The sequence below is a fragment of the Equus przewalskii genome, chromosome 3 (genome assembly GCF_037783145.1).
Source record: "Equus przewalskii isolate Varuska chromosome 3, EquPr2, whole genome shotgun sequence".
NCBI lineage: Eukaryota > Metazoa > Chordata > Mammalia > Perissodactyla > Equidae > Equus > Equus przewalskii.
In genome coordinates, this window is record NC_091833.1 from 23,496,802 (window position 1) to 23,511,657 (window position 14,856).

Below are 14,856 nucleotides of genomic sequence, written 5' to 3' on the forward strand. Positions count from 1 at the left end.
AGTTGTAGGGAATCAGCCTAGGCTGTTCTGGAAACAGAGACATCAAGGGTGGAAGTGAGCTTCCACCCAGGTTCCCCAACTCCTGCTCAGCTGTCACTATTGGAAAGTAGAGAATGTAAAGACTAGGGAATGTAAAATTTAATTGAATACCACCTAAATGCCATTTTCCTTTAATAGAATTTTTAACCTCTTTCTTCCCCTGTAAATTGGAGTAACAATACTTATTCCACAACATTGTTTAAAAATATATTAGGAAGGGGCTTTGTAAACTATAAAAGGGTTAAATAAACAGGAGATCATTACCAACAAACAGAAATTGACTGATAAAAGGACAAGGACACACAAACATCTATTTTCAGAATTTCACTTACAGCCAGTCACTGAGATGGGAAACAAGAGGAAGAGTATTATGAACAAGAAAACAACGATGTAGGGTTTCTTAGTAATTGGGGGTTTATTTCTACCCCAGGACCTCTGTCATCTTCTGTTGGAGTACCAGGCTCCATTACAATAGTAAGCTAAGACCTATGGATTCAGTCCTCCCGGAATCTAGTATACAGACTCAATTTGCTATTCAGCTGGAACACATTTTCAGCCCTTCCAGTCTAATCCCAGAACACCATGATTTATGGCAATAGAAATTCCTAAACTAAACAGAACAAAGAAACTGAGGCACTTGGCCAGAACTGTGCTCAGTAGGAACCCAGGAGCCCACATTTGCCCAACACTGCTGCCACCATCAGAAGTGCTGCCAAAGACTAGAAGAAATAAAAGGGTAAGTCGTCTTCTCCTCCTATATTGCAGTCTTCTGGATTCAAAGAAACTAACAGGAAGACAGCAGGCAAAGGGAGTCTGGGATACGTAGTTTTCAGGAGTTAGCCCCTTGGATCTGAGAGTAAACAGACAAATAACCAGCGAAGGGGAATTCTTAACAGGCAAACACACAGCTTTCCATTAGCAACAGTGAAATAGAATTGCCAGCTAAACCTTAAACCACCTCATAAACGTAAATGAGATGTTTACTTCAGATCCAGGGACCATCCTGTGCAACTCAGACCTAGGACACTGCTTGAAATGGAGAAATCTCCCAGACTGGGATTATACCCCTCTCCCAAGAGGCAGACCTGTTCCTGCCTCTGGCAGTCAAAGAGACAACAGACACCAGGAGCCGGTACACAAGGCAGATGCTTTATTTTCATAGTAACATTAAAACATAAAACACAAACATTAAAACATAGAACACGAACAGAGATCCAATTGCCCTGTTTTCAAAGTAGGTAAAGGATATCTACAATGACAGGGTATTTTCAGTCTGCTTAACTCCCACCCTCAAATAGGAAAAGCACTTTACAGACAGGGTGACTGAACAGAGTGGGGCAGGGCCAGGTCTATAGATGTAATCTCCTGCCAGGCAGAGGGGGCCTGGGGTTGGGGAGTTAGGGGTGAAGTTTTTTCCTTTGGAGAAATTAGCCATAGTCATATGAATTTGTTTCTAAAACATTCAAATTTACCAGAATAACGCAAGGCTTGGTAAGACATGAGGTTCACTCAGCTTCCTTCGGTTCCTACGCGTTGGGGCATCAGCTTCAGGTGAGCGTACTTCAACACTAGTCCAGTCCTAACCCTGCCCAGGTTCTGCCCCTGCCAAAGACAAAGGCAGCCAGGGCCTGACCATCTGCATCCTCTCTGTGACAATCTGCGGAAACCAGATGAGTTCTGCTTTTTAATTCAAATCTCTTTCTGCCACTGATGCTCTAGGCCTGGCAGACATTCTTAATTATCAACATAGCAAAAGGAATATCTTTGAGAAAAGAGGGCTCTTTCCAGGCCTGGAAACTGGCTTTTTGAAAGATGACCTTAAATAGAAAGAAGCCACTCTTTAAAAGGCACACCTAGAACTTGGAACTCTGGGGAGAATCGACTGCAATAACCTCTTGCTGGTAAGAAATACTGGAAACAGCTCAGGAGTTGACAGGTCATAACTGTTGTAAAATAAAAATAATGATAACTTTTCTCCAACAATTATTTAAGAAAATCACACTGTTAGCCATCCTGCTCCCAAGAACAGGGCAGTGACTGTCCAGCCCTTGAGGCACGTTCTGCTGTGGACCGGAGTGTTGCAGAGTAGCCTCAGGCAAAGCAAACAGGTATAAACTGAACCCTCCGCTGGAAAAATTGCAGCTCCCAGAGTCGGACAACCCAGGGATGGAATGAAAGCTGGTGGGCATCTCCCTGCAAATCCACACACGTCTCGAACCACTATTATCTTCCTGAGAATAAATATTTCACTAACAACACTTTATCTTTGATACTAGTAGAGACTTAAGCAAGAGCTTTGACATACCACTCATCTTTTCCTAATGAGAAGGAAAAGGAGTGATCTTCAAAGCTGGGCTTATATAAAACCCATCCTGAGATTCTAAGCTGGCTAGAAAAAAATGAGTCTTCCCCACTGCTCAAACAGCAGGTCTCTTTCCTTGGCTCCCACAACCTGATGAACTTCATGCCTTAGGAAAAGGTCTACGTCTCATCAGGTGCCTCCATCACTGGGCTTGTCAATATCACAGCACTGCACACCTGAAAGATAACTGCTGCTGCCACAAAGCAGATTAGATGTACTCTACCAGACACTTCTGTGGGGATAAGACCAACTTACTAAAAGGTTGTCAGCCCACAAGGTCAGAAATAGATCAAATCCCTCGCAAGGTTCTACAGTGCCCTCTTGTGTTCCACTGAAGACTCTTCTGCATCCATGCAGCATCAAGAAGATGGTTAGTCCCTTCAGGGACATAAGCATTCTCAACTCACGCAGCTCAAGTGACAAGACCACTCAGGCATGGTGTGACATCCTCCAGAAAATGCTTGGTGCACACTCATATCCTAAATAACTGCCAGGGGAGGATACTCTCTGAGGTCCAGCAGAAAGTCTGATCGAAAATGCAGATTCTCAACAAAGATTAATGAAAACTTTTAACCCAAGGAATGGATAACGTAGATGGAGTACCAGTCACTTACTCTTTTGGTGGACACAGCAAATACATGATCTGTAGTGCTTCAGTGACCTGGAGTCCTAGAATTACACCAATCCAAAGGAACCATGATCCCAAAAGTTCTCGGCCACAGACAATAAGCAGAGCTCTTGCTCAGGGCTGCTAGGTGCTAGCAAACGATCTTTAATCTTAACCAGCAGCATGCCTTGTAAGTTTCAAGACCATGGTCACTCCCACCTATAGAGGTGGACCATCTTCTCTGTTAAGGTAGCCAAGTAGCTGCTATGGTTCACCTCAAATGGGCAGATGTCCAAGACAGGCTGATGGGTCTGCAGATCCTGTAGCAAGGAGCCACTCCCAGCATCCCACAGCTAAAGATGACAAGCAGAGATAAAGGTCAGGAGTCATTCAGGTCAGTTGAGAGACTTGCTTTCTATTTTTTTAAAGATTTTTTTTTTCCTTTTTTTCCCCAGAGCACCTCCGGTACATAGTTGTATATTTTTAGTTGTGGGTCCTTCTAGTCGTGGCATGTGGGATGCCGCCTCAGCATGGCTTAAGCGGTGCCATGTCTGCACCCAGGATCTGAACAGGTGAAACTCTGGGCCACTGAAGCGGAGCGCATGAACCTAATCACTTGGGCATGGGGCCAGCCCTGAGACTTGCTTGCTTTATCATAAGACAACTTTGAAAGAGCTGCAGAGAGCACACTGCCTGGGGAGCAAAGTAGCCCATCCCTAACCTTCACAAGGTTGCACCAAGCCAGCACACTTGACATGCTTCAGGCACATCCTCACCTACTGCAATCAGCCATTAGTCTGCCTGGCTTTCAGAGCGGATCTGAAAATCAAGCTGAGCATCACCCCTTTAATCTGTGTGCCTGGCACTCTTCTAGGGACAGACAGGAAAAGAAGACAAAGTCCCTGTCTCTGCCTTCATGGACCCCATCTTCTAACTGGAGTTTTCTTTTCCTTTTAAAAAATGTTTTTTAATGAAAAAATTCTTAAGTAATAATAATTTTAAAGTAATAAAATTTTAAACTACAATGAGCTACCCATCACTCAGATCATTAAGCTTTTGCCACCTCTGCTTTATTGATTCTACTTTTTTCTTGGCTGATTTCATGTCATTTTACTCCTATATACTTAAGTATGCATCTCTAAAAAAAAGTTTCTTATAACAACGTCATCATGTACAACAAAACAAACAATAATCTCATAGTATTATCTAACATCCAGTGCATAATCAAAATTTTCTGATAGTCTCTTGTTACATTTGGTTTGCTTGAATCAGGATCCAAGTAAAGTCTACATTACATTGGCAGTTATAAATGTTAATAAGTCTATTTTAATCTAGAGCAGATCCCAACCTCCCCGCTTTTTTTCTTCTGCCATTGTTGCAGAAGCTGGGCCCGTTGTCCCACAGGACGCCCGCAACCTAGATTTGCCTGTTTGCTTTCTGTGCTATTATCTACATTGTTCTCTATCTATTGCAATTCCAGTAAATGAAAGTTAGCACTACACTCTAGAGTGGTGCTATCCAATATGGGGGCCACTAGCGACATAAAGCTACTTATATTTATATTAAAAATTTAAAAATTAAGGTTTTCATTCACACAAACCACATTTCAAGCGTGCACGTGGCTAGTGTGACTATATTGGACAGTGCTGCTCTAAGGCTTGATTAAATTCAGGTTCAAGGACATCTCACAGAAGACACCATGTGCTTCATATTGTCTTAACATTAAGAGGCAAAGAATTCCTGGTTAACCCACTTACAGTAATGCTAAGGCTGATCAATGTTTTCAGGTGGTGACAGGCTGACCCCTCCACTGTAAAATTTCCCATTAACCTTTCATGTGTTGGCTTTATCCTGAATTGATGAAGTGGATGCCTGAATCAATTATTTCATAGGGGTTTCAGTAGCGCCTTTTTTCTTTATAGGTTCACAGTCCCACAGGACACTATAACTCAGGTAAAAAGAATGAGGTGAATCTACAGATATTGAAATGGAAAGATATCCAAGATAGTAAGTTAAATGGATAAAGAGCCAACGACAGAGCAGTATGTAAAGTGTGACTTGTGTAAAAAATAGATTAAGCAACCACAGATATACACACATATGCAGATATATGAAATTACAGAGAACTTGAGCTTTTTGCTTTAAATTCTTCTGTATCAAAAATAATAGGCTTACCAGGGCAGAATTTGACGCTTCATCCCCAGTACACACCAGGATGTTGCCATCATTCTTTGGGTTTTGGAAAATGGCACTTTTGGTTAGCAGTTTGCAAGTGGGTCCCCCAAGGAATGTTTGTACAGGATGGCAGGAGCAAACTGGCTCTCCAGCATCATCCAGCTTGTAGGACATCTCCATCAGCACGCTTCGTAAGGTGGTATGATTTTTATCTACGGGACAGAGAAATCAGTGTTGCTTCACAGGGATGGTCCAAAGAAAATAACCAAGTACCTGAACCTCAGATGCTTACAACCTAGTTGAATGGAAAAGCCACACTTTGTTAAACCATCAACAATAGCTACAAAGCAAACATAATAACAAGAACAAAACAATACAGCAAAAATGAAATGTAGAACCCTAGGCTAGGATGAAGCAAGGTGTTTACAATAGGTTTTTGCCCATGAGGGAAATAATTCTGAGATCCTTTTTAGTAAAATCACTGTATCCTGCCAGACCTCTGCTTGGGTTTTTATCTTCCTTAAGAGTTCTGACCACAAGTTTTTTCTTCCTTCCCCCGTGAAGACCCCATGAGCCCCTGGAATTGCACATCTTTATGAAGTGAAAGCATACTACTACAGAGGGGGAATAGATACCTGCAGTTCTGCAGAGGCAAACAAAAGCTGGAGGACAAAATGGGACACCCAAGCTTTCTACATAAGTCACAGCAAATCACAGCCTTGGAGAGAGAACACCTATGAGGTAACTAAGAACCAAAACGGTAGGAAGAGTTGGCTGACGCAGATGCTCAGCCCAAAAAACACTTAACTGATTAGGCCTACCCACAACTAGCTGAAGTATGGGCACTTTAATGACTGTCTCTGCCAAAACACCTGCCTCACCATCAGTATAGTTCATTAGGAATTTAGATTCAGACCTCTCAGGCTACAAGAACCAGGGAGTTTAAGCACAGGTGGCTGTCCGGGGCTCCACCCTGGTTCTGGAGGCAGTGAGAAGTTCAGCCGGCTAGGCCCACCATGGCTGTCCATCTACTCCCCATTTACCTTTGTTGGCCCCAGATAAGGAGGAACAGCTAATACCCTACTCAGCCCCACCGGGCTGCCTTCATCTGGTCCTTTCTTTTAAGTGAAGTGAGGGGCAAGCAGCAGATATGAAACGGATGTGAAGGTGGCTCAGTGGCTTCAAGAGCAGGTCTCCTCATACCACCACTGTTCTAAATCATAGAGGCTCCTAAAGTGGCTACTTCACTTCCAGGGAGTATCTGGCAGACTATGTCCCCGTTCACACAAGTGAGGAGTCGGGAGGCAGGCTCTATGGAAGGACTTGGGGCCACCATCCTCACTGTAGTAGCAAGAGCTGTTAGCCTGTGAGGGGCCTCAGTACTATCTGAAGGGTAGGGCAAACTCTCCTGTCTTCCCCTCTACCCAAACCACAGAAGGTCCCACAAGGACACCCCAACACTCACCAGGCCTGTAGGTCACAAGACAGTGGCGGGTACTGCTCTCTGTCTGAAAGTCTATGCAGCCCCCTGGCTCCACAGGCAGCACATGAGGCCAATGAGAAAAGCCCATTTTCAGTTCCCAGAAGGAAGCGTTCTCCAAGGTTCCAGCCAACACTCCACCATACGGAAATGTAGCTGAGGCAGCTCGGGGTATGTATGACAAGGATACCAGTGGGCATCTGAAGGGAAAGAAAGGACACCATGTCTTTCACGTTCCAATACTTGGACTGCTCCAGACCCCACTACCAGGAGCCCTCAAGCACATTCCTACCTCTATAAGAAGAGATTAAAAACCTGTGGGTCACTATCCTTTATGTGATAAAAACTACCAACCCACTTGTAGAAACAAAAGGGCATATATGTAACATTCTGTGTCCAATTTCAGAGGAGACACCACATGCCCTAAAAGCAATGAAAAAATGGACTAGGAAATTGAATAGTATAAGATCACAATTACAAGAAAGCTAGACTGGTGTGAGGCTTCTGGAAATGGGGTTAGCCACATATACAAGAAAAGTCAGGAAGGAAACACAGCTTATACATCTAATAAAAGAAAGCTTCCAAGCTGTTGTTGACAGACCCTTCAATTAAAATACAGCCTAAAGCAACCACACTTTAATTCAGAAATAGGATCTTTTCTTTAGAGATTTTCTAAATCTCTTTCTGCAAGCATATGACCAGCGTCATATGCCAAGAACTCTTCTCAGAAATACTGGCCTGCAGACCATGTTACTATGAACCCGTTTCTGCTGAAGTTGCCAAAGCGATCACTTTGTCTGCTTTATTTCACTGCCCTGTCAGAATGAAGCTAACCCAGGCAAACTAAAAAAATGAACCATACATACACATATTCTTTCCTTGCTGCTATTTGCTGTATTTTACTGCCTGCTCTATGTGGATCCTTCTACATCGATGGCAGTTACCTTGTTTGCCTGGAGCTCACATTTGTCTAAGTTTGCATCAATCATCTTCAGGCCCACGACCACATCACTGAAGCATGATTCCACCCCACCGAAATGAAAAGAAAACCCAAGTGCTGGGCTAGGTTTCAGAAGTCATTATCACTGTAGTGATATCTTTATATTTAGATCCCTGTGCCTCTTTTTAATACATATTCAAATTGGAAATGGAAATTCCTCCTAAGACACTTCTCATTTTGGCCCAGGTCACAGACCCCACTCCCCTTTTGAGAACTTTATGCCTCTAGAAGAGTATTATCCCCAAATGGCACTCAACACATTCTGAAGAGCCACAGTAGCGCTGGTGGCCACCCACCCTCAGAGACGGGGCTGACTTTGCAAACCTCCCAACTCTGTAACTTGATTATGATAAATCATAGTTGTATTGTATCCTTAGACCAAGTTGGTTTAGCTGTGGATTAGGGAAGTTTTAAATCACTTTTTATTGGGCTACTCTTTACTGATCTCTTCTAGTGTGTTAGACATGCAACTATTAGAGCAAATCTATGCTAACCATAGTTTACAGATGAAGCTACGACAGGCCAAGAAACATGACCAAGGTCACACAGCTCGTACATTGTGGAGCTGGGTTCTGAACACAGATCTGACTTCATTTTGCCATGCTGGGTGATGAGTATATATACTCTATATACTTGGTACCAGAGCTTTCTACCATGTGAAGTATGAACACAAAACTCTAAGGATCTTACTGATTCTGAAGTGAGAAGTGAGACTAATCAGTGGACTCAGAGAACTGCCCTCTGTGAGAAATTCTGACCATCTGTGAAACACTCTGGAAGGAGAGGATTAAAAAATAACAGTCCAAGAGAAAGCTGCTACCTACAGGAAAAAAGTAAGCAGCTCCGTACCTGGCTTTCTGAGGTACTAACTCCTGGATATGACTGCTCGTGTTTCGAAGGTCATACACCAGAATTGAACCATTGACCAGTCCGGCATACATGTAATTGTTTTCATCAAGACACCAGCAGCAGCTCCAGACAGGACGTCCAGCGTTATAAGTCTGGACCACGGTATTTGTTTCCAGGCTGTGGAGTTCAAGAGACTTTTACAACTATGCATTAAGAAAATCAAATATGTAACGAAGATGTAAAGATGATCATTTCAACGATGATCTTTTAAGAACACACCCACACACCCAAACTCTATTTGGATTCCCAGTTTCTTCTAGGGGACTGCCCAGATAACTCCTTCTCATTCAAAAATATTTGTTTTGGGGGACACAGTTTTCCTTTGAGCTCTAAGGATGTAAAAGAATAAGTTAAAAAGCCATATAAACAGTACATTCCCCACCCTACCCCTTACCTTCTCCATAGTTACCTATTACACAGGTAATCATATTCAATGTTAAAAAATTAGAAAATACACATAAGGGAAGTAAAATAAATTATAATCTAAACACCCAGAGGTAGTCAATAACACTCTGGTATTTAACTTTTCTTCTTTTCCCCCTATTTTTGAAAACCACTAGAAAAAAATCATAGGCTAATACATACATATAAAATATAATGGTACGTTGAGTTTTGGGGCAAAATTAAGCTGAAGCAGTCTTGAAAAGTCAAAAAGCTTATCAGGCCTGATAGTGCTATCGTGATGTCCCTCAGATTTAGTTGCAGAAATTAAACAGGAAGCCAACTATCAGAGATCTGATCAGAACTACTTCCTAAAAGATAAGGGCATGGAGCACACTGAGATCTAATTCACAGCACTGGCAGAGCATGTGAAAGATAAAAGGCAGTAACTGAGGGTTACTGATGAGAGAAGTCATCCTGGTACCCCAGGAGACTGAGTTCCTGGTAAGCATTTCTGTTAGGCAGAATGATCCACGTAACAGATCAGGAATAAGCAATGCCAAGCTGGTATGGTGACTCCATGGTGCCAGATCCCAAGGCTCTCTCCATATTGTCATTCTACTATCTCTAGCGTACTACTCTCGTCTGTATGGCTTAAGAAGTATTTTGCAACATATATAATTTTAAAGAAACAGGACACTACACATACTGTTTTATAACCTGCTGTGTCCACTTAAAAGCGACAGATTTTAAATTCAATGAGCCTGAATCTCAGAAGACAATGCCTCACACCAAAAAAAAAAAAAAAGCAAGCTAAGACCATCATAATAAGGATATTAATTTCCACACCGTTCAACATTAAACAGCCCAGGGCCCATCTCCTCCCTGAAGGACTCACCTGGTCAGTTTAATAGTGCTGTCCAGAGAAGCAGAGAGCAGCAAGCCTTTGGACCGACTGCTGAAAGCCAGTCCGCGGATCTGTTTGCTATGCATGGGAATGTACTGACTGCTCTTCATGTTGGCAGTACTCAACATCTTAACGCCAAAGCCTGCCAAAGGTAAGAGAGAGTGAAACAGCACAATGAAAGTCAATCTAGGGCAAAGCAAACTACCTGTTCAAGAGGCTCCCTTGTTCATCTTTCTTGGCATACAAGTCCCTGGAAAACAGCAGGTCAAACAAAGAAAATAAAAATTCCCCAGGGTTATAAGTTATTTTAAAAAGCATATTCCATTCCAAATCTCCAGCAACAGGTAAATGGATAAATCATTGTATACATATACAGTGGAATACTAGCCATAAATAAAAGAGAATGAACTATTGATATATACAGTAATATGGACGTATCTCAAAAAACTTATGCTGAAAGCAGCCAGACAAAAAAGAGTAATACTGTATGATTTCACTTATGTAAAATCCTAGAAAACGTAAACTTATCTATAGTGATAGAAAGTAGATCAGTGGTTGCTTGGGGATGGTGAGAGAAGGGAGGGTCAGGTGGGAGACAGATTACGAAAGGGCATGAGAAAACGTGGGGTGATAGATATGCTCATTATCTTGATTGTGATGATGATTTCAGGGGCATACAAATATATCCAAACTTACCAAACTGTATGCTTTAAACATGTGCAATTTATTATATGTCAATTATACTTTAATAAAGCTGATAAGAGAGACAGAGAGAAAGAGACCATACCATTTCAACCACCAACACTCAAGATGCAGAAGAGACACTGAACAAAAAAGAATGAAGATAAATTTCTATCTCAGGGGGTCAAGATATGCTACATTTGTCTGAAATGGAATGAAAACAGATGACACCTCAAGAATCCCAATCAATGTATATCATTCCAGGAGGGCAAAAAACTCCAGAACTTGTCCTTTTTAATTTATTTCTTACTCTGTTCTCTTATTAGGCTATGATGATATATTTACTTTCACTAAATATCTATTATTATCTGAGTTACACATGATAGCCTTGAATCACACTTCAGCTTCTCCAGGAAATCAAGTGGGCGAGTTCTTTGCATTTTCTCCTGAAACAGAATTAGGAGAGCCAGAGACATAAACAGGGAAACTATAGGCTTTAAATCAAGAAGGGAGCATGAACACTTGCCTAGGTAATCATCAATGGCAACAAGGAGAAATCAGCACCAGCAGGATATCAAGAAGAGCTAGTGCTGGGGCTGGCCTGGAGGCACAGCGGTTAAACACACACGTTCTGCTTTGGCAGCCCAGGGCTCGCTGGTTCAGATCCTGGGTGCGGACATGGCATGGCTTGATAAGCCATGCTGTGGTAGGTGTCCCACATATAAAGGAGAGGAGGATGGGCACAGATGTTAGCTCAGGGCCAGGCTTCCTCAGCAAAAAGAGGAGGATTGGCAGCAGATGTTAGCTTAGGGCTAATCTTCTTCAAAAAAAAAAAAAAAGAAGAAGAGCTGGGCTGTGCAGGGTGGAATAGATACATCAAGGAAAAAGGAACAGATCATACCCAATTGGGGGAACAAGGAGAAGAAACGAGTATTTTTCCAATTTTCAAAGATGTTTTATTTAATTATAATTCTTTTTATTAAAAACTTGGATGAGAAATAGGAACATTATAAACAATCTTCATATTTTCCCCTCAATTGGAGCCCCTTGATAATCTCTCAACTCATAGCTAATATCAGTGACTAGAAAAATATATGACAATCTAGGGATTCCACTCCCAATCCTAACTTCGAGGACACAGTTTTGAAGCATGTGAATGGAACTTCTAAGTGCGGAGACAGAGGAAATCAGGCTGAAGCAAAGGGCCCTGACAGTTGGCAGAAATCACAAGCTGAAGGTGGTACAAAGAAACATCCACAACACTGAGGAATGATTTAATTGGGTATGTGAGGAGATCTGGTTTTCCAAATTAATACAACCTAAAATTAAGGTTAAAAAGCACAATATGAGAAAATTAGTAGAGTATCAATGTATTCCCAAATTCTTTTATTTGGAATTTGTACACTACAGAAAATAAGTATTAGATCTTATTTCAACTTGAATTAGCCCTTGGGGGAGTGTTTTTTGAGTACTCCCAGTCTAAAATGAATCTGTACCTTTAATGGGACATCCAGGGGGTGATGTCCTCCCTGGACTATCCCAGGAACCCACACTTCCAAGTACCTCATCTTCTTTCACTTTATCCCAGTTATCAGTATTTCTGCCCTTTTGGTGAACAACTTCACAGAATGAAGTCAATAGACGCTACAGACATCTCTGCAGCACGCTAAAGTATCTGCATTAACAGGGAACTGATTAGGAAAGGTGATTTGGTGGGCTGTGGTCAGTGTGCACCCATTAGTGAGTCATGGATTCTCCAAAAAGAGAGGAGAGAAATAAATGTAGTCCAATAATGAACATGAAAGCAGAGGTTGTGGACTGTTCACCTGGAAGGAAGGAGGCCTGAGGAGAAGGTTGTGACACCACCAGGCAGCCCAGAGCATCACAGTATGTCATAATTCGGCAGTTTCCTGTCTGAGACACCGTGAAGGTCTTCTGGAAATGGTACTTGTGCTGGCCCTGGCTGGAGGGCATGCTGTTTTGTAAACGTGCTTGGGAGCCCCTGGGTTGCTGTGAAATCTGATCCTGATGCTGCACAATAAGTTTTTGCAAGTCCTAAAATAAAAAATATTTTATAAATGTGAAGCTTTTTCGTTTGATATTCCCTTCATGTACAATTCCTTGATTTAATTTAACATATGAAAATGTTAACACAAATCCCAGAGAGCTGCTGCAGTTTTCACGGTATTTCAACAAGCAACTGAAGTAAGGAGAGCACAGAATCAGAAAATATTAGGGTTGAAAGTCTTCAACGGTTGTTTTGTCTAAAACTTTCATTTTATTGGCAGATTCAAGGAGGTGAAATGACTTAAACAAGCTTGAATTATCAGCTGGCTGTTTAATTTTTTTAAAAATCCAGACTGCAGTAGAATTCATCATAAAGTGTGTAAGCTTCAGACAAATACTCTAATCAGAAATAAAATAGCAGGTCATGTTTACATCCTGAAAAACTTAGTAAATCCTATTTGTATCCAAGATAAACCCAAGCAATATTTAGATTCCTTTTCTTTTCAATTCCTATCCCCCAAATTCTTCGGATTGGAAAGGGCCACCTCACCTGGACACGACTATGAAGCCTGGTGCACTCCTCAGTGAGGACTTGCAGCTGGAGCCGGCACTGTGCTGACTCTAGCTCGGCCTGTTGCCGCAGCATCTGCTCCTTCAGTAAGGAACTAGAGAGGGAAAGCCAGCAACAGGGGGAGATTAGGAGGCTACAGAAGACTTCCCATCAAGATGGCACAGTAAGTTCATGCTATGATATACATACTGTGCTGTAACTATGTCATGATAGTGAGTACAATACGAGAAAAATCTCTCAAGTCCAGAAACAATACAGAAAAGTAGCATGCAGGGCTGAACTCATGAGCCTACTGGGCTTTGGTGTCAAAGCAGGTAGTGACAGCCAGAAGTCAGGCTCCCTCTAGGGAATGAGGACTAAAAATAGAAAATGAGAGAACAGAGCCAAGTTCACTGCTTGAGTTGGGACCAAATTATATAAGAGTAAAATGACATGTTAAAAGACCAAGGTTCTCTATTCTATTAAAAGAAAATAATAAGCTATTCATTGTTCATCAGATACTCCTATAATACCACAAAAAAGGGCTTAAGTTAAAAAGAAAGTATATACCAGGAAAATGCTAACAAAAGAAAGAACAATTAGAATTAAAAAGCACAAATAGCTATAAAGAACAATGCATAATGAGAGGACACATTCACCAAGAATAAAAATCAGTGCTTGAATCAAGATTAAGAAAATCAGATAATAGCATTTTCTAAACACCAGATAACTGATCAGGAAATATAATAGAAATAAATTCACTGACAACAGCAATTCTAACAATAGCAACCTAGGAATAAAGGTAAAGGGCATGCAGGATCTTTACAAAGGAAAGCACACTTGTAAAAGACACAAGAACACAGGAATACAGTGAAAGGATATTTATAATGTCCATGGCTGTAAAGACTCAAAATCATGAAGATGGCACTTCTCAAGTTACTCTAAAAATATAGTGCAATTTCAATCAATCAAGATCTCGGAGTTTTTCAGGGAACTCACCAAACTAATTTTAAATTAATATGGAAGAGCAAAATGGCAAGAACAGGAAAGTGAGTTTTGAAGAACGAGGTGGGAGGATGTATTTTAAAGCTACAATAAATTGTAACTTGGGAGTACTGGGCGAGAATCAACAAACAGAGCACGCAGCAAGAGTAGTTCATTCATACGTAGAAACTTAATTTAGGATAGAGGCAGCAATGAGAATTCACATAGAAAGAATATACTTTTTAATAATTATGCTAGAACTTGTTATCCATAAGACTAGATTTTAGATAGATTAAAAATCTGTGTAAAAAGCAAAACTTCTAAAGACTTTAGAAGATATTACGTCTTTATGACCTTGAAGCGGTAGACACAAAAAGCACAAAACAAGATATTCATAAACGATTATGTTAAAAATTAAAAACTCACGGTCAATAAAAGAGACCATAAACAAGTTAAAGAGAGAAGCCACAGACTGGGGGATGACATTTGCAATGTATACAACCAACAAGGAATCAATATAAGGAAAACACAAAGAATTATAAATTAATAAGGAACAAAATACATTTTGCTCAATATAAATGAGTAAAAGATATAAACACAATTCATAGAAGAGTATGTTCAACCCCATTAGTAATTGAGTAAATGCAAATTAGGTAAATACTATTTCACCCCATGAGACTGGCAAGAATTGAATCTGATAATAAAAGGAGACGAGTGTATGAAAAAAACAAGAAATCACTTACACTGTTGCTGGGGGGAGTATAAATTGTTAAT

General features: G+C 41.1%; 1 protein-coding gene across 2 annotated transcripts in view; it reads right to left on the bottom strand.

Annotated features, from left to right (window-relative positions):
* Nucleotides 1-1,167: 1,167 nt before the first annotated feature.
* Nucleotides 1,168-14,856, bottom strand: part of RFWD3 (ring finger and WD repeat domain 3) — a 41,909-nt gene continuing 28,220 nt past the window's right edge. For both annotated transcript variants that reach the window (XM_008534105.2, XM_008534106.2), the window contains exons 7-13: nt 13,099-13,213; nt 12,368-12,596; nt 9,852-10,002; nt 8,513-8,689; nt 6,649-6,863; nt 5,184-5,395; nt 1,168-3,361 (exon numbers count right to left, since the gene is read on the bottom strand). In XM_008534105.2, coding sequence (XP_008532327.2) covers nt 3,218-3,361; nt 5,184-5,395; nt 6,649-6,863; nt 8,513-8,689; nt 9,852-10,002; nt 12,368-12,596; nt 13,099-13,213 — 1,243 coding nt within the window. In that variant the 3' untranslated portion in view covers nt 1,168-3,217. The remainder of the gene's footprint in view (nt 3,362-5,183; nt 5,396-6,648; nt 6,864-8,512; nt 8,690-9,851; nt 10,003-12,367; nt 12,597-13,098; nt 13,214-14,856) is intronic.